General features: G+C 37.2%; 1 protein-coding gene across 1 annotated transcript in view; it reads left to right on the top strand.

Annotated features, from left to right (window-relative positions):
* MACC1 (MET transcriptional regulator MACC1) overlaps positions 1-23,877 on the top strand; it is a 59,744-nt gene that overhangs the window by 27,023 nt on the left and 8,844 nt on the right. Inside the window, exons 2-4 of the mRNA XM_036113150.2 lie at positions 7,669-7,791; positions 9,487-11,528; positions 15,610-15,798. Coding sequence (XP_035969043.1) covers positions 7,677-7,791; positions 9,487-11,528; positions 15,610-15,798 — 2,346 coding nt within the window. The 5' untranslated portion in view covers positions 7,669-7,676. The remainder of the gene's footprint in view (positions 1-7,668; positions 7,792-9,486; positions 11,529-15,609; positions 15,799-23,877) is intronic.

The following is a 23,877-nucleotide window of genomic DNA, read 5'->3' as shown; positions in this document are numbered from 1 at the left end:
GGAATCTTATAATTAATTCTATCCACTAACAGTGGGGCAAGTATTAGCTGAAAAACGTTAATTTTTGTTGAAAGGGATTGATAAACTCTAGTTGGGAAATAATTCAGTATTTTTTCAATTATCCTCTTTAGAGGTGAAAAGAGCATTATCGGGTTGAATACTCAATTAAGCTAAAATGGCAATGAAACTTCCACAGTGCCTTTCCTCCTTTCTCTTTTTCCAGTATTCCTTAAGCATCTTTGTCAGTAGCCACTCTTACTCTTGCTAAAACTAACAGAACTGACACAGATGTGAGAAAATAAAACAAACAATTTTAAACAGTGATTGGTATTAATTGGAGATTTATGGTATTTAATCTGCACAACAGCTTGTTTTTTTAAATACAGCTTAATTGAGATGTAATTCACATACCATTGCTATAACTACTTAAACTAGGTATTTTTACACTCTATCAATGAGAAAAAGTGATGCTCAGACCACTGTATTCATTTGTAAGCTTTGCTTCAAACCCATCTGTCTAATTTCAAAGACTGTATTCTTTCTGTTGTACCCTACTGCCTCTGTTGTCAAAAGCCCAGCACTCTTTTTGGCAGGAGTAATGCAAATAGCTCTTAAAATGTTCTGTAGGGAGTGATGAAGAGGAGATTGAGTCCCAAGATACAACAGGTCAGTAGTCATTTTTTTCTCTTAGGGAGTGAGGTCAAAGTCTCAAGCCATCTGAGGGAGAGCAACTCAAGCTTCTCGAGTGGGTCCGGTTGGAGAAATTGTTTCTATATGTTCAGGAATAACAGGAAGGAGAAATCAGAGGAAAAGAAAAGAAAAGGAGTCAGCTGGTTGTGGCACTTTTTATACAGTATTCCATTTGACTATTAAAGCAGTACTGTGAAGATTTTGTGCTCAGTATATAATAATAAAAGTAATACATAGTAATACTTGCAATTCTTCCTCCTCCCCTTCTCCTCCTCCTCCTCCCCTCCTCCTCCTTCTCTCCTCCTCCTCCTCCTCCTCCTCCTCCTTCTTCTTCTTCTTCTTCTTCTTCCTCTTCTCCCTCTCCTTCTTCGCTTCTTCTTCTCTTCTTCTTCTTCTTCTTCTTTACAGATGACAAATAAAATCACAGAAATGTTTAGTAACTTTCTCAAGTTTATACCCAGGTTCTGAAACAAGAGCATTCTAATTCCAAAGCCTGTATTTTCTATACTTTGCCAAAAATGCATTTACATATAAGAAACAACCAAAAAATACTGCTGATAGGTGAAAAACAGATCTCATGATGTCAAATATTCTATAAAGTGGTGGAGTTTTGCAGGATATGAAGCTTACAAGAAAACAAAGAATTAGGCTCAGGGCCTTGGAGAGGGTTGTGCAAGCGAGGGTCCCACAGATTCAGCTTCATTAGCCACACTGTAAATCTGACTCAGGTTCCACCCCTTTAGAATCAGTAGTTGATCTCTGTATCTTTTGAAAAATATAAGCCAGGAAGCTTCTCTTGCACAGAAGGGTGCAAGAAAAAAAAGGTGTAAGGTCACTGTTACATAGCCAAAATTGTATCCAAGAACCCATGCAACAATCAAACTTGTTCAGTTACTAGGGACAGGTTTTATAGCTAATTTATCTTTGAAGGTTTTCTAGGAGCATGCATCACTTAAAGTTAAATGTGAGAGACACATCACTGGGAATATTATATGGCAACATTGAGCATTTGATAACAAATTTATTAATGTTTTCCACAATGAAAGTACCAAAGCCTTGCTCTGTGACTTAAGAGGTTAGTATTCATATGCTTTTGTGGGGGAGCAGTAACGCAACTGTGTTCAGAGGGACATTTCAGCCCATGTTACAGCCACCATATACAGAGGTAGAATGATCTTCTCTTTAGGCCTACATTTGACCCACTTGTCTCAATTTTCACAAGAGTGTGATTCTCATCTTTAACTTAGCTGATTGTTTGCATCTTCAAGAGGAAGTGCTGTTCTCTATCCTGATCAGGAGCTAGAACATCTAACTCCATGTGGGTTGTTGAGAAATGGAAACAAAGTCAGTTGAAAGAAACTAAATATGGTGGGTTTTACCAGACAGGATGACCTGTCCTGTTTTTTTGTAACCTAACGTGTATTCTTGTATCCATATCTGGATCAGGAGGCAGATGGCTGCTTAGCTGGACTCACTGCTTTCCATCCAATCTGACACGATTGCTCTTGGGCAAGATGCCATCAGCACACATTAAGAAAGAGTTCCATGAAAGAGACCCGGTGTTGAACTTAGGGTAAAGGGTGGGGTGAGGGTGTTGTTCCCAGCAGTCCTGATGATGCTGGTGTTTCTGCTAAGTGATTTATTTATATTTTATGGTCACACTGTGAGGCTTGTAGCTAAGTGTTTTCCTTGTTGTGGTCTCTTTGAGAAAGGGAGAGCCAGATTTGTGGTTTATTGCTAGCAATATATGGAACTTAAAGCATGATGTTTGTAAAATTATTTATTTTGGGTTTCCTACCAACTCTCTGTAAGTATCACCCTAATCACTTAACTGTTTTTTAACTCTCTTACTGATGAATAATATACACTTGCTTGTTTAGACACATTGTATTGTTTGAGTATTTGTAAACATTTTCAAATTCTTTTTAAATCAAGGAAAGGGGTGTGTGTGTGTGCTCACGTGCACACACACACACAAACTCCATCCTAAAAGTGAATATCATTATGACAGTAAATTTTTATTATTAGTTTACAAGCCTGAAATACTTCTTTTGTGTATCTATTTAGAGTCCTTTACTTTTTCCCTTTCACACTGAGGTTTCTGCAAAGGTTCCTTGGCTACATCATTAAGCTGAACATAAAACAATTTTTGATCAACTGTTTCTCTGTTCTTGATTTGTGCTCACTAGTATGATGTTAGCCTGAACAATTATCATAATTTTTCTGAACTTCAATTCTGCAAGTGATGGAAGGGTAATAACATATAAAGGAAGTGATAGACATCTTGATATGGTAATATTAATTAACAGGATGGAATATTTTGAGTTACCAAGATTAGAGGCATCATAGAAATTACTGTGCATTACTAATACTGCTTAAAGTTCCAGGGTCCCTGCTGCCCACCCTGAGAATCTTGTAAAACCACTTTCCTTGGGGAAAAACCGCCCTATCAGGTTTTTTAAATCTTTGATCATAATGACCAGAGATAAACTATTTAACTATCGGCTTATAGGGTATATACACTACCAATCAGAAAATGCCACTAGCCCATCAGAAGGTGCTCTGGGGGTAACATCCAATAAGGCTACACACACCATGGTAACATCAAGTAAAATCATACCGGGTGAGCATCAGCTGATTACGATTCCTTTATGAGCCTTTCAGACTATTTATTTATTTATTTATAGATTTTTAAAATTTTGTTTGAGAGAGAGAGCACACAGGGAGGAGCAGAGAGGGAGAGAGAGGGACAAACAGACTCTGAGCTGAGAGCAGAGCCAGCCCCTGGGCTCAGGGGGCTCAATGCAAGGCTCCAGGCAGGGCTCTACTCAGGCACTCCTGAATCCCCTCACCTATTTAACCCAACAAAGGAACACATTTTAAAGGACCAGTTATTTTAAATGATATTGCTTCCCTGGCTACTCTTTTGCAAACAGTCCTCTCCCCTCAACCCCCAAATTTTCTGGGATCTTTTCCTAATTTGTACAGCTGGTAGATATTCCTAACTGCTTAAGGCCTAGTTTAAACAGTAAAATAAATGAAGAGCAAAACTTTGTTTGTTGTTTGTTTGTTTTTAAGAAAAAAATAATGGGTCATGTAGAATCAGAATAAGTGTGTTGTAAAAGTCATGTTTGACAAGAATGTGTCCCCAGTTAAATGAGTAGTAGACTGCTCTTTTCCCACTTATTCATTCTAGCCAAGACTGACTCATGCTTCTTTAGAAAAAATTTTAGAAATTCCCTTTTGGGAGAGCAATTGCCATTGAGTATGACACTTAATTGTAAGAAAACACAGGGAAATGATAAATATGGTGCTATTTGCACCTGTGTAAACAAGCACTGCCCTCCATCGGTCACCATCATTGTCCTTTCAGTCAAAGGCTTTTCTGGTATACCACCTTTCCTCCCTGTATTCAAAGACAAAAAGTCATATTTAGGATGAAGTCCTGTGAGACTGTGTGTGTGCACGTGCGCATGAGTGTAAACAAAAAGATTCAGAGAAGGGTTTGTTGGGGGATAGCGGGAACAGCCAGAGAATAAGGAGAGATCTATTTGGCCAGGGAAAGAACTCAGCATGGTGGCTTTCAGAATGTGGTTCTCAAATGTGCCCCTCTCCCACTCAGAACCACAGCATCACATCACTTGGGCACTTTGTTAGAAATGCAAACTCTCAGGTGCCACCCCAGACTTTTTGGATCAGAGATACAGAGTGGGTCCAGCAAACTGTCTTTGAATAAACCCTCCAGGTGATTCTGGTGCCACTGAGGTTTAGAGCTACTGGCGTAATGGATAGTGAAGACCTGCTTGGGTGACTGAAGAAGGCTACTCCCAAAGAATTCTAGCTCATAACCACCTGTGTCTTTGTTCCTGAAATGTTATGAGCGTCCAGGACCCCAGCTGCATAAGTCACCATTCTGGTTCTTATGTTGCTGAGGACTTCTAACTATTTCACTAGGTTATAACTATTTTTTTTTTTTTTTTTTTACATCAGGCGTTGTTAGCCTCAAAGGAATCCTAGATATAGTGTTCCTTTCTGCTCTTTCCTCCACAAGAAATTAAGGAGTTTAGGGAGCTTTCTGTCTAAATGGATTTTCCATTAAAAATATTTTTATCTTTTTGAAAAATACTTTTTAATTTAAACCTTTTTTTACTCATTTTAATTTGATTTGCTTAATTTTGCTCAAGGATGTGTACTTAGTTTTCTATCCTAAAGCTTTGGCTACCCGTGGTGTGCCAAGGACTTTAGTTTTGGACATTATATTTGGTAAAATCAACCACAGAATTTTGAAGATCTGCCAGGAAACTTGAGGTTTCAGTATAAATTGCATATTGCACAATTTGGCTTTTCACCCAACCTTCCCATGTAGTTTCACCTACTGGAGGAAAAAATTGCTATTTCACCATTTGATTTTTTTAAGTATGCCACATTATAAGTTTTACATTTGTTTATCCATTATGTTTGGAAAACATGTTTCTCCCCATTCTTTCCTTTCCTTTTTTCCCTTTCCTCTTCTCTCCTCATTTAATTTTGTTCTTCACTTCTTGACACCAGAAAAGGCTTTTGATTTCTTTAAAAAATAGAATAAATGTCTTTGAAATAAAATGTCAAGAACCTGAAAGAAGAGTATGACAAGAAGAGTCAAAGGTGAAAGAGGTGTGGTTAACACCTAAAGGAGAAAAAGAAGTAAAAGTTTAGCATGCCTGGCAGTTTGAACTAGAAGGTGGGATAGTTTCAGAATGTAGTGTTGGGAACCTTGAGTCTGAGAAGGGGTGTAGGGCATCCTAAGTCACGGGCTGTATGGAGTAGCCATAATGTTCATGAGAATTATGTCTGGGTCAGTCACTCACGAGCTGTTTGACCTGGTAGGTTAATTATGCACCGTTGCTGAGATTAGTTATTGTACTCTGTAAAATCTTACTGAAAATATCTATTTTTCAGGGTTTGTCATGGGACAAAGAGAAAACATATATGTAAAAAAGGCTGAGTCTCAACAATGGGCTGCTTACAGTTAGTATATCCTGATGCTTTTAGTTGTAGTTCATCTGTTTTCATAGTTTCATGGTACTTTAGTGAATTAAAACACTATATTTATTTATCCATTCATATGAAAAAGGCTAATTTGGGTGATTACAGTTTTTTGTTAATATAACATAATGAACATGCATGAATATCTTTTCTGACATACATATACAAGGTTTTAGTAGCACCAATAACTGAGATTGGAATTGCTGGGTACTAGGGTATAAGCATCTTTCCTAGATGATGCCAGATTGATTTTTAAGTGGTTATACCTAATGACACTTCCACTAGGAGTGTACAGGATTCCCCCCTTTCTCCACATCTTTGCCAAAAATTGGTGTTGCAGATTTTAAAATTCTGGCAAATTTGATGGGTGTAATTGCACTTCATGTGGTCTCATTTAGCATTCCCCTGATTTCCAATAAATTGAGCATATTTTAATATACTTTTGGATCATTTGTGTTTACTTTTTAAAGAAATACTTAGATCTATTCAAAATTTTCTATAATTTTGTTTTTATTTTGCTTATTGATTTATAGGAGTCTTTTAAATTTCTTCTTCTTCTTATTATTATTAAGTAGGCTCCACACCCTGCATGGAGTCCAATGCAGGGCCTGAACTCAGGACCCCAGATCAAGACCTGAGCTGTGATCAGGAGTCAGATGCTTAACTGACTGAGCTACCCAGGTGCCCCAGATTTGTAGGAGTCTTTTAGAATCCAATCCTTTTCTTCTTTTTCAGTCATGTAATGGAAATGTCTTCTCCCACTTTTTGGCTTATGTTGTTACTTTTTGTAAATGATGTCCTTTGATCTACCTGTACGATTTCTCATTCTTTTTAAATATGGTTTGCATTTTGTGCTTGTGCTTTGCTTAAGAAATTCTCTACTTCCTAGAAAGCATGAAGATCATTCTTTAGACTCTATTTTAAAGTTTTGCTTTTTAGTCTTTAAATCTCTTAGAATTGATTTTTTGTGTATAATCAATGTAATTTTTTTAAGCATGGACAACCAGTTGTATCTTCACCATTTATTGAATAATCCGTCATTTCTACAGTGCTCTGTGTGGTGAATTCTGTCATTCATCAAGTTTTCATGTGAGGGTGGGTCTGTTTGTAGGGGTATTGTGTGTCCTTAGGCTATTTCTGTTCCCATTTCACATTGTCTTACTTAGCACATATTTATAATAAATGCTGGTGGCATACTCCACTTCCTTCTTTTTCTTTTTCTGGATTGTCTTGAATATTAGCCCTTTGCTTTTCTATATAAATTTTAAAATAGCTTAAGAAGTTACAAACACATATATATACATAACATGTTATGATTTCTCTTGGAACTGCATTGAATGTATAGCAGAACTTAGGGGAGAATTTCCAGTTTTGTGAATATTTGTCTTCCATTCACCAAATAGGGATTTCCTATTTATTGAAGTTTCAGCTTATTCTTTTTTGTTATCCTTGGGATTTTCATTAATTACCTTTTTTAATAGGATCAGTAATACATTCTAATTTTGCTTGTTGGTATTAATCCAGAGTCTAAGCATCTTTCAGTGAAGTGCCAATACATATTTTAGGATATCCAGTCCAGCATCCCACCAGAAGTAAAGGATCTACGTGGAGTATTTTTATATGCATTTTTCTATTTTTTTTAAAGATTTTATTTATTTATTTGAGAGAGAGAGAGCAAGAGCATCGGGAGGGGTACAGGGAGAGAGAGAGAGAAGCAGACTCCCCACTGAGCAGGGAGCCTGATGTGGGGCTTGATCCCCGGACTCCTGGGATCATGACCTGACCCTAAGGCAGATATTTAACTGACTGAGTCACCCAGGTACCCTGAAGTTTTCTATTTAAGTATGTGTGAATACTTTAAGTTTAGTTTCTCTGCCTACCTGTGTATGTATGCTTATAAAAAGTATTTATTTATTTATTTATTTATTTATTAATTATTTATTTATTTTGTAGGTGGAAAAATGACAACCGATGCAAGAGCCCATTTTTGGTTAGGAGGAATTTCACGAAGTAAGTCTGAAGGAAATTTGTTTGACATGGAAGCTCAAAAATCCTCAAGAAATTTCCATTTTACAGGTACGAGAATTTATAATTTGTAATTTTTTTACCCAGCACTGATAACTGTTGGAGGGCTACCTCTGAAAAAAGCTACAGAGGATTAAAAGAATTATAAAATTATAAAATTATCATGGAAATACTTACACTATCATTAAAAAAGATGAGCAAATTAAAATAGCACAGCCAACGGATTATATAAATCTTATGAGAAGGCAAAAATTCATTATTAAGTGAATGATATATGCAGTAAATATAATGAATTTGAGGGTTAACGAGATCTCTAGAGGGTGGAGTGGGCTAAGAAATCTTCATGAAGAATGAAAGAATTGAACTGATCCTCAGAGGAAAGGTAAGTTTGAAGAGAGTTAGATGAAACCAGATTAAAGAAACATGGAAATGAGAGAAATACAACTTTTATTTTTCAAATGCTTATTCTAATTTTTAATATGTGATGTTAAAACCCATTTCAATTAAGATGTAGTTCTATATATATTAAACAAAAAAGTCTGACAGTTTGCTTGAATTCATTTTTCAATTTTGGCTGGCCAGTTGGGCTTTCATTTTCGTGAAAGCAACACCAGTTTCACTAAGTCCACAGAATCATTACCAATATTTATTGAGAAATGACCAAGTATGAGTTGCTCTAAACATTTAAAAATGACTAATACTTGTGAGATATATAGAAATTCCTTATGGTTCATATGTAAATATTTTCATGTGCTGCCAATTCTTAAAATACTCACTTTCCAAAGTAATAACATGTTTTCACTTCATAGTGGTAAGCCTGTTCTTTGTCATTTTAAACTTGGAAAATCTCAATGAATTCCTTCAAATAGTAAATCTAATGGTGATCTATTTTTCAATGTTCATTTTCATGAAGTGTTTATTTTTCATGAAAAAATTTCAATGTTATTAAAATTTATCAGTGCAAAGCTACAGGAAATAATCTAAGAAATGCATTACTCTCTAATTTGGCATATTGTTTTTCTAAATTACTTTAGCTATTAACAGGTGCATTTGATTTTTTTACAGGGGAACTATTATCAGAAAAGAAAAACATTAAATGAATAATCTAGATATAATGAGATTGACTATTCAGTGTTTAGAAAAATTTGGATAGTTGACTGAATTATTCTGTTTGTTCAGAGATTTTCTTTTGTGAAAATGAAACATAAAACAATAAGGCATAAGTGTAGGTAGTCTGGGTAATTTTCAAGGAAATGTGTTCAAATGGGGATGCCTGGGTGGCTCAGTCAGTTAAGCGTCTGCCTTCGGCTCAGGTCATGATCCCAGTGTCCTGGGATCGAGTCCCACATCGGCCTCCTTGCTCAGCAAGGGGCCTGCTTCTCCCTCTGCCTGCCTCTGTCTCTCTGATAAATAAATAAAATCTTAAAAAATATATATATATTAAAAAAAAAAGAAATGTGTTCAAATGATTATTATCTAAATTTTTGAACACTTATTTGTAAATCATAGTGTCTTAAGATAAAATAACATTGAACATAGTCAAAATAAACTGGCAGAACAGTTTCTCTTTCCTCATAACATGAAGATTTGAGCAAATTTAACATTAATTTTGCAGGAGCTATTAGACTAGAGATCAAAAAACAAAATAAAAAGTCTTCAATTTTTAAGCTATAATAAGAATTAGTTGGTTGTATCCCAGGATGCCACCTCATCTTTGTTTTGCTTTGTTTTTTTCTAAATAACAAGAATGTCCAGACCCAGGATTTCTTCTCAATTGGCCAGATCCTTTCACACGTCCTGGCAATAATTCTTCCGAGGCTACAAATCCGTTCTGGAATGAACTGTCTGCTTCTAACCCGTTTTTGGATGACATAACTCAGCTAAGAAATAACCGGAAGAGAGATAATGTTTCCATCTTGAAAGAAGACCCTTTTCTTTTTTTTAGAGAAATAGAAACTGGAAATTCGTTTGATTCCTCCGGTGATGAACTATATGTGCATCAGTCGCTTAGGCAGTCTTCCTCACAGGCATCTGGAAGATCTAAAAGTGTTTCAGAACTTTTGGACATTTTAGATGACACAGCACATGCCCATCAGAGTACACATAACTCTGGCCAGATCCTAGAACAAGACTTAGAATGGCTTCAGAATGATAGAGAGGCTTATAAAATGGCTTGGTTAAGTCAACGCCAGCTGGCCCGTTCCTGCCTGGATTTGAATACAATTAATCAGAGTCCCGGATGGGCCCAAACACAAGTTGCAGAGACCGTGGTAGTTTGCAAATTAAGCCACCAAGGAGGGTCAGTACAATTACCTGAATCAGATATCACTGTTCATGTGCCCCAAGGCCATGTAGCTGTGGGCGAATTCCAAGAGGTGTCTCTAAGGGCGTTCCTTGAACCTCCACAAATGCTTAACCATGATCTCTCATGCACTGTAAGCCCACTATTGGAAATCATGTTAGGCAACCTCAACACGATGGAAGCCATTTTGCTGGAGATGAAAATAGGGGCTGAAGTGAGAAAGGATCCTTTCAGTCAAGTCATGACAGAAATGGTGTGTTTACACAGCCCGGGTAAAGAAGGCCCTTTCAAAGTGTTAAACAACTGTTATATTTATAAAGACATCATCCAAGTCAAGCTAATAGACTTGAGCCGGGTGATGTATCTCGTGGTTGCTGCACAAATTAAAGCTACTCAGTCACCAGCTGCCACCATTTGGGATTGTATCCACAAAACCACCTCCATTGGAATTTATGGACCCAGATATATTCATCCCAGTTTCACTGCTATTTTCACAGTTTGTGGACACAGTTACATGCCAGGAAAGCTTACAATCTCTGATATTAAGAAGGGTGGAAAAAACACATCCCCGGTTGTGTTTCAGCTCTGGGGGAAGCATTCGTTCTCACTTGACAAGCCACAAGATTTAAATATTTCTGTTTCTACATGTGATCCTGATTTTGAAGTAAAGGCAGAAAGAGAAAGGAAAGAAATTAAGCAAAAGCAGTTGCTAGCAGGTGAAGTAGTTAATCAACAATTTTTATTTTCCTTAGTTGACTCCAGAGAAATGCACTTGTTTGTTTTCCGTGTTCAGGTGGAGCCTCCCAAGGGTAGAGCAGTTACACAGTTCTTTGTCACTACACCTGATCCAGCTCCGAACCTAAAAAGGCTCTCCAATCTGCCAGGCGATTTGCAGGAAGAGAAGAAAATCAAGTCTGCTCCATTATTACCAACAGTGTGTGTGAAATATCCCACATTTCAAGACAAAAAAATGAACTTTACCCACTATGGGGTAACCCTGAAGACAGTGCTAAGACAAAAAAAGATTGACTACTTACTTGAATATTTCAAAGGGGACACAGTAGCTCTTATTGGAAAGGGTAAGGTAAAAGCCATTGGGCAGTCCAAAGTGAAAGACTGGTATGTGGGAGTCCTGAGAGGTAAAGTTGGACTTGTACATTGCAAAAATGTCAAGGTGATTGCCAAAGAACAAGTAATATCTACGTCTGATAATGTCTTCACAACCAGAAATCTTCTTGAACAAATTACCCTACCCTTTAAAAAACTGACTTACATCTACTCAGTTGTATTGACTTTGGTGTCAGAAAAAGTTTATGATTGGAAAGTTTTAGCTGATGTCTTGGGTTACTCACATCTGGCACTAGAAGATTTTGACCAAACACAAGCAGACAAAGAATCAGAAAAAGTTTCCTATATTGTAAAGAAGTTAAAGGAAGATTGCCATGCAGATAAAAATACCAGGAAGTTTCTTTATGAACTTATTGTGGTGAGTATTGCTTGATCACAGTAATTTGTTTACCGTAGAGAACTTTATTAACTTGGGAATATTTATAGAAACATACAAGAGAAGTTAAAAAATTCTCAGCAGTTTCAAATAAACTAAAGTCACTTTATAGCAAATATAGATATTTTCTTACAAGATCATATAATTGATTTCTTAGTTTTATTTATTTATTTATTTTAAAAGATTTTATTTATTTATTTGAGAGAGAGAGAGAATGTGAGAGAGATCACAAGCAAGGGGGAAGGAGACTCCCCACTAAGCCGGGAGCCGGATGTGGAACTCGATCCCAGGACCTTGGGATCATGACCTGAGCTGAAGGCAGATGCTTAAAGGACTGAGCCACCCAGGCACCCGATTTCTTAGTTTTAAAATTCAAGTGTGATTTTCCCAGAAACTAGGCTCCCGAGAATCATCTTTCAAAAGAAGTTTAAAGATTGTTTGTTAAGAGATCAGTTAAGACATCTCTTCTCCTCCTCTCTCAAGTAGTTGAATAGCTCTTAAAATATCAGAGCAGCTTCAATAACATGAAAGTAAATAAAGGCAAACTGCCGGGGCACCTGGGTGGCTCACTTGGTTAAGCGTCAGACTCTTGGTTTTGGCTCAGGTCATGATCTCGGGGTTGTGAGATTGAGCCCTTGTGAGATTGAACCCAGAGTCGGCTTGTCTCTCTCCCTCTGCTCCCAGCCCCTGCTCAAGCTTTCTTTCTAGGGAGCCTGAGTGGCTCAGTTGGTTAAGTGTCTGACTCTTGATTTCAGATCAGGTCATGATCTTAGGGTCCTGGGATGGAGCCCCCTGTTGGGCTCTGTGCTCTGTGTGTAATCTGCTTGAGATTCTCTCTCTCCCTCTCCCTCTGCTCCTCCACCCCTGCTCTCTCCAACTCTCTAAAAATAAATAAATTAATCTTTTTTAAAAAAAGCAAACTGAAACAAGATTAATTAACTTGTCCATTCTTATAGGTCCACTATTTAATGTTTTTTTTTTAATTTGCAGTGTCTTGTTTTTAAAATATATCCTCAAAATTAAAAAACCCTTATTATCAATGTCCTTCACTTTATCAGTTTAATATTCTTCTTGTGTATGTAATGCATCACAACCCAAAAATTGATATTGCTAATTCTCTTCTTAATCTTCATGTTTTAATAGAACTCTCAGGATTATTTGCTTTTTTCAACATAGCATTTACTTCAGTGTAAGGCTCAGTGGAGAGTCATAAAGAAGATAAAGAACTGTTTTGCCTTTAAAGTAGAAATTCAGTATTTTATAAAAGTAAAAAGAAAAATCAAGAGTATATTCCTAAAAGTGGCTGTAATATGAATGTATAAATAATAATAATGATAGCTAACACTCCTGTAGGGTTCTCTGTGTATTTGACCCTGTGCTGAACTCTCTAAACACACTCTCTCACTTAGCCATAACAACTCTTCGGAGTAAGTATAGCTAGCTAGGAGCTTCATCTTACCCACAGTCTTGAGAGGCTAGGAAACTTGCCCAAGATCCCACAGTTGGTTAGTATCAGAGATGCGGTTTGAGACCTTTTTGGTTCTAAAGCCACACTTGAAACTACTCTACTTTCCTGTAACAGTTATGAATGTGTGTGTGCGTGGTGTGGTGTAGAAGCTTGTGTGACTACGTGTAGTGGTGTGTGTAGTAGATGCCGTTTTAATGTGCAAGGCCAGTGCCCTATGAGAGATGAGTAGGATTACACCAGCAGGTTCACAGAGAGGAGGACAGCTCTAATGCAGGTGCATGTGGAGAAGAGAGATTTCTGGAGAGGAATTTATTCTGAGACATCAACAATAATTTACCAAGGAATTGTATATGTAAAACATTTTCTTTCCTTTACTATTTTTATGACTCTACAGTGATACTGACAGGGTTGAATTTTCCAAGCCCCAATATCCGGTTGTTAAGGAGATAGTGTTATGACGGTGTGCTGAATTCTCCATCTAGGCCACTCAGAGTCATGGGCTGATCCACCTGGTCGAAGCTGCATGTGTCTTTTAAGCAGCTCATTACCACTCATTACCTCTACATTAGCTCATGTTCAGCATGAACTCATGAAGGCTTGAATTGAAAATTACTTTCTTGTGTCTCTTAGTGACAAAAAAAGGTTATTTTGGCCAAATGGTCTGGAAATTGTAGTCTAATCATATCTGCACTATATTGGGGTATGCTAAGTAAGTGAGTGGCTCTGGTGACCGACTAAGCAGTGCTGGTGGAGAGCTCATTCAAGGCAGTAGTTCCTAAAAACTCATAACATGCCTCAGTGAAGGCTTGAGGATTTCTGTATGGAGGGGGGTTGGGCCTGGTTATCTGACCAGAAGATGATGGAGCGTGGGCTATAGAGGCCATCTCTTGAAACTTTATTTGTATAATAAGTACATGTTTTTCTTGAATTATATATTAATTTTTAGTGCTGGAAGGGAACTAATAGAGACTGTGGGTTCAAAAAACCCTCAGTCATATCTAGACTTTGAGACTGGTTGTCCTTATATACTTTACACTTGACATTTCCTAAAGCACTTGAATATCTGATTCAATTTTCATAAAGATTATAGGCCACTAGAGAGGGTGGTATTACCACGGTATCCATTTTAAAAATCATTAAACAGAGATATTTTGTGATTTATCTAAAGTCCTATACTTTGTGGCATTGGATTTTAAACTCAGATTTTATAACTCCAACTGCAGATTTCTTTTCCTTAAAACAAGAAACTGGAATGAGCATTGCTAAAACCATTCTAGCATTTACTAGAAGTGCCTTCCAGGGCCTGCTGGCTCAGTGCTGCTTTTTTCTGGGGTCATAACTCCTCACCATAAATTTATGGACCAATACAGTCAATGTATAAAAACCATGGGTGGTCTTTCTAATGCTTCCATAGGAATGAATACTCTATGGGCTTTACTAGTTGCCTTACTTGGCCATTCATTTTTACTTATTGTTTCATAGTGATAGATAAAGCTTTTTAGTGCTGTTAAATGACGAGGCACTATCGCACATGTTTATTTGCTTATTTGAACAGGGAAGAGATATAGATAGATCTAATCCCATGTTTTAAAAACCTATTCAAGGCAAAGGGAAACTCATAGATTTGTTTGAAATATGCATGGTGATTGACAAAGCTCAGATGCTTAACTAAGGAGGGAAGGGAAGGAGGGGAAGGAGGGGAATGGAAGGGAAGGAATGGTAGGGAAGGAGGGGAAGGGAAGGGAAAGGTAGGAAGGGGAGAAGGGGAAGGGAAGGAAGGGAAGGAGGGGAAGGAAAGGAATGGAAGGGAAGGAATGGTAGGGAAGGAGGGGAAGGGAAGGGAAGGAAGGGAAGGGAAAGGTAGGGAGGGGAGAAGGGGAAGGAAAGGAAGGGAAGGGAGGGAAGGGAAGACTGTCTGATGGTTTTCCATTTTGCATTGTTGAAGACTAAGTGTTTTATCTTTACTAAGTTGTGGTTCTATTTAACACAGTTACACTGATGGTGAAGGGAGAGAGTTGATTTTCTAAAGTCTAAATATCTATAGCTTTGTTCACAGTTGTAGTAGTATCTCATTTTTTGTGCAAGAGGCATTATTCTGGGGAGTTTTAAATCACATTTTGATGAAGAGTAAAATAATATTTGCCAGCACCAGTGTGCTTATTCTTTAGAGAAATCCTGTAGCCAATTCTCTGGTAAGGAAAGGAATTATTTTTTTGCAGAGTGAATAATCATCCCTGGGTTGATAAATTATAGACTGCTAGAACCTCAGGGTATCTTTGTAAGTGTCTAGTTCAACTTCCTCCCTTTCCAATTAGGATATTAAGAAACATATTAGTTGAGTGGTTTACCCAAGGCCCTATAATTAGTCACTGAGTTGGGCTTAAATCTCCCTTAATTTTGGTCTAATCATACCCTCTGTATTTTGCTGGTTGGATTTGCTTAAAAGTAAATCAGCTTTTTGAATTCTAGAAACCTCAAATATATGTGTGGTGAGAAAGAGGATTCCAGTTTTTAGAAAATACAATGAAAAATTTAACGTATAGGAGAAAGACCAAATGAGTTGATTTTAACTGTGATATGTAATTGTTGCTGCAGGCTCTGATGAAGATGGATTGCCAAGGGTTAGTAGCACATCTCATCCAAGAGGCTGCTATTCTGACTTCAGCTGTCAAGCTTGGAAAAGGCTGGAGGGAACTAGCTGAAAAGTTAGTACGACTCACAAAGCAACAGATGGAGGCATATGAAATTCCTCACCGAGGAAAAGCTGGAGATGTTACTGTTGAGGTAAGATTTCTGTTTGTCTAATTAGATAGTAAAAAATTACAGACCAAGTAAATCAAATGTGATCAAGCCTATACCACATACATGGATTAATTGAGGGAGTGTCCTAGAGGATCCACTAACTGAAGTCACTGCCCCCATAACCATCAACATTATCTGAAATATACACACATCGCTCTTTAAAGGCATCGAGAACCTTTAAAATACATTGATGTTTCTCCTATTGGATTGCATATTAACATGGTCTTTGATCAAATAATTGGACCAAATTGGATAGGTAGTCGGTCAGTAAGCAGGGCTATAAGAACTTGAGGCAGGGAACAGATAAACTTTGAAGGGAGGAAATGGGGCCAAATCAGAACAAAGGAAGAGGATATAATAATAAGTATTTATCAGCCTCAGTCACAGACTTAGTCATTTGTAATAAATAATTTTGGTGGCAAGCATTAAGGAAGTGGATGGTGCAGGGTTACTGGTAATGAAAGCTAGAAATATCTAAGAGCTTCATTATCTCTTTCACAATTTTTATACAGTAAGAACTATAGACATCAAATACAGAATAACAACACTTAGTACAAAGTAAATATTAACCATGCAAATATTTTTTATTAATATTAAAACAAATGTATATTGGTGGGCCTAAGTTAGATAAATATTTTTTCAATTTATCATAAAGAAAGTGAATCCAGGGCGCCTGGGTGGCTCAGTTGGTTAAGCGACTGCCTTCGGCTCAGGTCATGATCTCGGAGTCCCGGGATCGAGTCCTGCATCGGGCTCCCTGCTCGGCGGGGAGTCTGCTTCTCCCTCTGACCCTCCTCCCTCTCATGCTCTCTGTCTCTCATTCTCTCTCTCTCAAATAAATAAATAAAATCTTTAAAAAAAAAAAAAAAGAAAGTGAATCCATTTTTATTGACTTAAATAAAGTATTCCAGTGATGAGCACATATAAAATGTCCTGTATCTTTCTCTTACATGAGTGAAAGCATTTTTAAGATATTTCAGTTAAGGAAAGGTGATCTCTCTGATTAGATGATGCCTTGGTAGGAGGCGGAAGCTATGTTCCCCACTTCCTATTTGGGCGTAGAGCTGGGTTTTAATATCTTGAGAAAATTTTCTTATTTGAAGCAACTATGCCAGCTGGATGAGCAGAACAAGACAACCGTTCCATGAAGCTTGAAGAGTCAGATCAAGTCAGTTGGATCCCAGCAGCTGCAGTGGAAGCTTCAGGGTTCCTGGAGCCTGGCTCTCCAGCAAAGACTCCTCTAAACAGACTCTTTAGCCAAGAGCATCCAGGACCTATTTCCCCTTATAGATTACTTCTCCCTTCTAGACTACATTTATCTCCATACACTAAAAAGGACATTACAATCTACAAATGAGTTTTTACTGAATGAGCTAAAAGACAACAAACCTTTAAGAAGGAAAAAAGACAACATTATGAGGGATATACTACTCTGATATTTCAGTGAAATTGATTAAAAAGTTGTCTAATTGAGATACCACCACCTATCAGAATGGCCAAAATCCAGAACACCGATGACACCAAATGCTGTCGAGGATGTGGAACAATAGGAACTCTCTTTCATTGCTGGTGGAATGCAAAATGGTAACGGCCACTTTGGAAGGCACTTCCAAAACATACTCTTAGCATATGATCACTCAGTGACAGTCCTTGGTATTTACCCAAAAGAGTTGAAAACTTTTGTCCACACAAGATGTCCTTCTGTAGGTGTATGGGTAAATACACTGGTGCATCCAAACAATGGAATATTATTCGGTGTTAAAAAGAAAGGGGCGCCTGGGTGGCTCAGTCGTTAAGCGTCTGCCTTCGGCTCAGGTCATGATCCCAGGGTCCTGGGATCGAGCCCCGCATCGGGCTCCCTGCTCTGCGGGGGGCCTGCTTCTCCCTCTCTCACTCCCCCTGCTCGTGTTCCCTCTCTCGCTGTCTCTCTCTCTCTCAAACAAATAAAAAAAAAAAAAAAAAAAAAAAGAAATGACCTACCAAGCCATGAAAAGACATGGAAGAACTTTAAATGCTTATTACTAAGTGAAAGAAGCCAATCTGAAAAACTCTTCACACTGTATGATACCAAATATATGACATTCTGGAAAAGACAAAACTATAGAGATAGTAAAGAGATCAGTGGTTGCCAGGTGTCAGGAGGGAGAAATGAATAGGCAGAGCGCAGTATGGATGTGGGAGATATATGGAAAATCTCTGTACTTTCCTCTCAATTTTGCTGTGAACCTAAAACTACTCTAAAAATAATTCTTTTACAAAAAGTTGCCTAATTGAAAGCCAGACTTTTTTTTTTCTTAGTAAGTCTTTGTTTTTAAAAAGCTTTTCTTGAGAATTATTTACCAGAGAGTTATTTATTCTCTCAGGTTTGTTAAGCATCTAACTTCTCTCTAATTGTGATTGTTTATATTTTGTCTTCCTCCCAAATCTTGACGGAAGCCAACAAACAGCCTACTTTTCCATTATTCACTTTTTGCACAGTCCAAATCACAAATGACTAAGTCTATGTCTGAGTTTGATAAAATACTCAGAAGCAGGAATGAAAATCCCTGGGTGTCTTTCTAGAGGTTATCATTCAATTTACTGTGGCTAAGGCTAACAATCATCACTCTGATCCGTGTTATTAAATGCTTAGACAATTATGTGTGGTATATGGGCCTAAAGCCATTCCCAATAGCCTAGGGCAGTTTTTACCTGTTAGAGGCCACTTAAACCAAAGGGTAAATGTATGCTAATTTTTATCCTCCTGGGAAAAACAAAAAACAAAAAACAGCTGTACAATTATTTTTCTCTCAGGAAGGAGCTGATTTTTCAATACAATCAATTTACAAGTCAAGAAATGATTTCAAAACATGCTGATATTAGTTCTGGGTAGGGCATGCAGAGGGAGGGAACCAGCATTGGGGCAGGGAGCTAACGAGGCCTGGTGGTTCCCATGCATCTTCAGTTTCCTTATCTCACTTCTCAGAGGGCACACTTCCCAACAATTCCTCTCTATGTGTGCCAATGTCTACAGTCGGGCTCTTCCACTCACTTTCCTTCTTCTTCAATTTCTCCCTTTTCCTTTTGTTCTATTTTTATTCTATCTCAAGGACAGTTACCCAGCACTTATTGTGGGCCAGACGCTGTTCCAAGAGCATCACAAAAATTAACTTTATTTAGTCCTTTCAACAAAAGCTTCTGGGGCAGATACTAATACTATCTAAGACGTAGAGAGGCTAAGTAACTTGCTTAAACATATATAGCTAGGAAGTCATGGAACCAGGTTTGGAGCATAGGCTTTGGTTTTGGGGCCCTTGTACTTTAACTATTATACTCTGCCCACCCACGCCAAATCCACCATGGGCGCTGAGTGGCAGAGCCAGATGTGGTCAGGACTGGGGGGTAGGGAACTCATTTCACTTTTTCTTTTTCTTTTTTCAAGCCATCATATGATACTACCAAAATTTGCCTTTGCATTTTCATTAAGCTTCAATCCAATGAAAGAATACAGATTATTAATAGTATGTCAGATTTTTCTTGAGTACTTTTGGCCATTTCTTATTCTTTTATAAGGTGAAAAAGAAAAGCTTCTCTCCGGGGGTGCCTGGGTGGCTCAGTTGGTTGGGGGCCTGCCTTCGGCTCAGGTCATGATCCCAGGGTCCTGGGATCGAGTCCCACATCGGGCTCTCTGCTCAGTGGGAAGCCTGCTTCTCCTTCTCCCTCTGCCTGCCACTCCCCCTGCTTGTGCTCTCTCTCTCTCTCTCCCTGTCAAATAAATAAATAAAATCTTTTTAAAAGTAGTGAAAAAAGAAAAGCTTCTCTCTGGAGACTTCTGAGATGTCACTTTTCAAACTAACTATCTCCCTAAGTTATAAGAAATGTTATTCAACTTTTCTAATGAAATTGCATTTCCTACATAAAAGCAAAGCAACAGAACTTGGAATCTGATTCTAAGGGAAATATGTTTGTCAGAGTATTTCTTTTGAAAAGAAAATACATTTATGCTATACCAAGATATTTAATCATTGCCAAGGTTTTCCTGTGAAAGTTAATGAAAATTCATTGGAGTTTTTCCGAAGATATTTAGAGCTTTAACTCAAAAAACAGAATCAACAGAATGCTAGAAAAATAGCCCATTTAAAAAAAATTGGATTTTACAAGGGGAAATGCTGGGGACTTCAGGGCTAAGATATTCTCAGACCTAAAGTGAATACTCTTTACCTATCCTTCTGGGGATTAATAGTATATATGACACATTTCCTAGCAACTGTCTTCCATTGGCCCCTGCCTAACAATAAAGAATATGCTCTCTCCATCTTATTCAATAAGGCCACTTATTTAACAAGGACACTAAAAGGTCACTTATTCTTATCAAATTTCCTTCTACCCCACTGGGGTCCACCTCAACCACAGGCACAAATAAGGCCTGTCAAGGCTGATTTCTTATCTGACCTCCCAGAATGGGCCACCCTAACTATGGAAGCCTAAGGAAGTCAACATTGCTAATTGTAATATATTTTCACATCAGAAACTACTCACCTACAGAGTTATGACTGGCTGGTGTGTTTATAAGTCTTTTTGTAGTCAACACTCAGTCAGTGAGGATTTGATTTTCTGTTTTATCTTCTAGCCTTAACTTTGTCCTTCCTCATTTTTTACTGGCAGCTATAGTGTTCCAAGCACTTTATTGTAAGTCTAGATTTAAAATGACAAAGTAGGTATTCCTCAAACAGCTAATTTTATTTATTTTTATACATGAATAAAAATTATATATGGAATTCTTCCTACTTATTTAGTATATTTCCTCTGAATCCTTACTTGCAGTAATTAATTCATCTGTACACTTAACACATTTACTAGGACTATCAGTTCTCAGCATTGGAACATTAGGAGCTACAAAAATCACAAACAGAATGAAAAATATGACTTTTTTCTTTCTAAAGCCAAGTTTTAATTGGCCTGGGAATTGAGATAAACTGTTTTTTTTGTTGTTGTTTTTTTTTTTTGTTTTTTTTTAAGAGAGGGAGTGAGGGGCAGAGGAAGAGGGACAGAGAATCTTAAGCAGGTTCCACGCCCAGCACAGAGCCTGACATGGGGCTTGATCCCATGACCCTGAGATCCTGACCTGAGCCGAAATCAAGGGGTCAGTTGCTTAACCGACTGAGTCACCCAGGCACCCCAATATTTGAGTTGTTTTATTTTAAGGAAGTATATGATTAGGTGCTGAACTAAATGAAAATGAAAATAGTAATAGTTGTTGCAATTTATTGCATGTTTACTGTGTGTCAGCTAATCTTTATGAGCATTTTCTTTACCATATCTCATTTATTTTAACAAACTTTGTAAGGAAGACATTATAACTATTCACTTTTTACAATAAGCTGAGAGTGAATGCATTTGTGTAAATTATCCGGAATTACATGGTTATTAGGTATAGAACTGGGATCCAGACCCAGATATGTTTTACACACAGTCCTATCCACTATGCACAACTGATAAGTCCTTTCAGAATTATAAAAGAAGATCAAAGTGGGAAGGAACTGTCAGAAGACATATCCTAGTCCTGAAGGATGGGTAGCATTTGAATAATTGGAGAGGATTGGAAGGGAATTTCAGTGCTTCTCGATACCAGTGACTTCTAAAGACCACTGAGGAGAATATGCGGGCTACAAGGGAGAGCATTTTAGTAATTATTGGGAGATATGGTCAGAAATATTGGTCAGAGATATATATATTGGAAGTCGATAGAGAGAGTCTTTAATGTCTGCCAGACCATAGTGGTTAAGATTCCTGTCTGGATTCCTGTTCCAACTCTATCATCTATTAGCCCTAAGACCTTCAGCAAGTTACTGGACTTTTCTAGAAAAAAATTTTTTTTATTGTAAAATGAGGTGAAAAATACTATCTTGCTCATCAGATATTTGGAGGATTAAATGAAACAATGTATATGAAATATTTGGAACAATGCTTTGCCCTTTGCAATAACTAAATACATATTATCTACTATTTTGACTAAGAGGTGAATTTGACACTGTGTGACACTGAGTGATTTTGGAAAAGGAAATAAAGTATAGTAATTTTTTAGTAATATGGCTGAGAGTAATTATAGAAAGAATATAGGTAAGAAAAAGTCAGCAATGATTTCAAGGTTTCTCTTCTGAGAAACTGGCAGAATGGTAATGCATGGAAAAAAATGAGAAAAAAAATCTTGGCTGGTCAGCTTTTTTTTTTTTAAATCGGTTTAACAACATTTAATTTTCCTTGGAAAATATTTCTTGTAAAAGATAAAAGGAATGTCCTTGAACTCTTATGGTTTTCTGGCTCACACAGCAAGTCCTGGATTCTGCTTACAGGGATGTAGCATTGTCCAGTTCTAGCCTTGGTACTTAAATGTATGGTTTGATGGGCTTTTATAGGAAGAGATATATTTAAAATTTCTTTAAAAATGGGAAAGTGTTATCTGGAAATTCATCTACCAGTGGTAAAATGTGTGGAATAATTGCTCAATTCTTCATTGTTTGTGCTAGAGATTTGACATGGTAACATAATAATTAGATCATCATAGTCTATTTTGTACAATACTATAATGCTTGTTGCTACCATCTTTAATTCCAAAAGATACTCCATTTTTTGAAATTATGAGATAAAGAAAAAAACCACATCATAGTAGAATTCATTACTGTATTCGTATGATCTTTGGTTTAATTCTACCTTATATGTCTTATTACACACTGAAAATCAAATAGAAATAATCATATTATTAAATATTTTAAAGTTTAAATATTATAAAGATATCTTAAAATGGATTTAGGACACCAATATTTGATTTAGATTTTAGATTTTCTTTATTAAGGTTTATTTTGAGGGATCACAAACAACCAGGAATTTTAGAAAACCAGAGTCCAGCTAAGTATAAGATGTAAATCAGCACTTATTAAAACCGCTTAACATTGAAATAAATCCGTGGCTATACTTTAATGAAATGACCCTGGATTTATAGCGAGGGGACCTGACCTCTCTTCCTGGTTAGTGAGTGAGTTAGTGACGCAGTGAGAATGACTTGTCCAGTAGGTTCTCCGAGGATGTTAAACTGTTCTGAGTACATGCACTAGCAAGCAGTGAGTCCTCTATCTTCCTCTGGCTTAGGCTTACTCCCTGATGTTCCCAGTGTTATTCCGAGAGGAAACAGAGCTAGCTGTACCCAAAGAGACTTTTCCAAGAGAATCTTACATCAAGTTTTAACCAGGTACCACCTCCCTTCTGAAGAAATAGGGACCCCCTGATATGTTAGCCTCCTTTCTTCTCTGAAGATAACAGCCTCATCTTCAACAATATTTAGGTAGTTACCAATTACAGGTGATAGAAGGCCCACTTGGATATTGTAGATGATGTACTGAATATAGAACACATGTTATAATCGTTAATAAGGCAAATTTGCCTTAATACTGCTTCAGCTAATTACACTTAAAATGAAACATTGCTCCTAGAGTTTTATGAGGAAAGTAGGTGGGTTATGAATCTTTTAATGTGGCAAAATGTAATTATCCAAATGTAGTTAACCAACTGCATTCTTTATGCTATTCATGTTTTATGAGCTAAAAAAAGACATAGAATGCTGTGCTCAGATCTGAATTGCTTTTATTCATGTTGCATTTCATCATCTAGAACATTATCTAATGAGTCTTACTGGCTTCTGGGACTAAGCACTCTAAATTTGGAAAATGATTTTTTAAATCTCTATTCTTTTCATTTAACATCTCGCTACTTCTTTTATTGCTCTTTTACCTTCTTCTTTGTCCTTTGATACCTGGAAGCTGAACCAAAGACATAAATCTTTTACACAAATGCTAGGACTTTGGAAACTGTTAACCTTCACTAGGTTAAATGCTTACTGATGCTGCTGCCACTTACAGAGGGAGATCAAAACACACCCCCAGGAAATTTAACAACATTAAATTTCTTGTTTTAGCTCCATGCTCCATGCTTTTGTCAGCCTCATGCTTCCTATTCAAAGATGAACCCGTAACATCAGGAAGTTAACTTTATAAAAATCTAAGAGTAGAGGAGTAAGAATGAGGCCTG

The sequence above is a fragment of the Halichoerus grypus genome, chromosome 12 (genome assembly GCF_964656455.1).
Source record: "Halichoerus grypus chromosome 12, mHalGry1.hap1.1, whole genome shotgun sequence".
Lineage (NCBI taxonomy): Eukaryota > Metazoa > Chordata > Mammalia > Carnivora > Phocidae > Halichoerus > Halichoerus grypus.
This window is presented reverse-complemented; position numbering and strand designations above follow the sequence as displayed.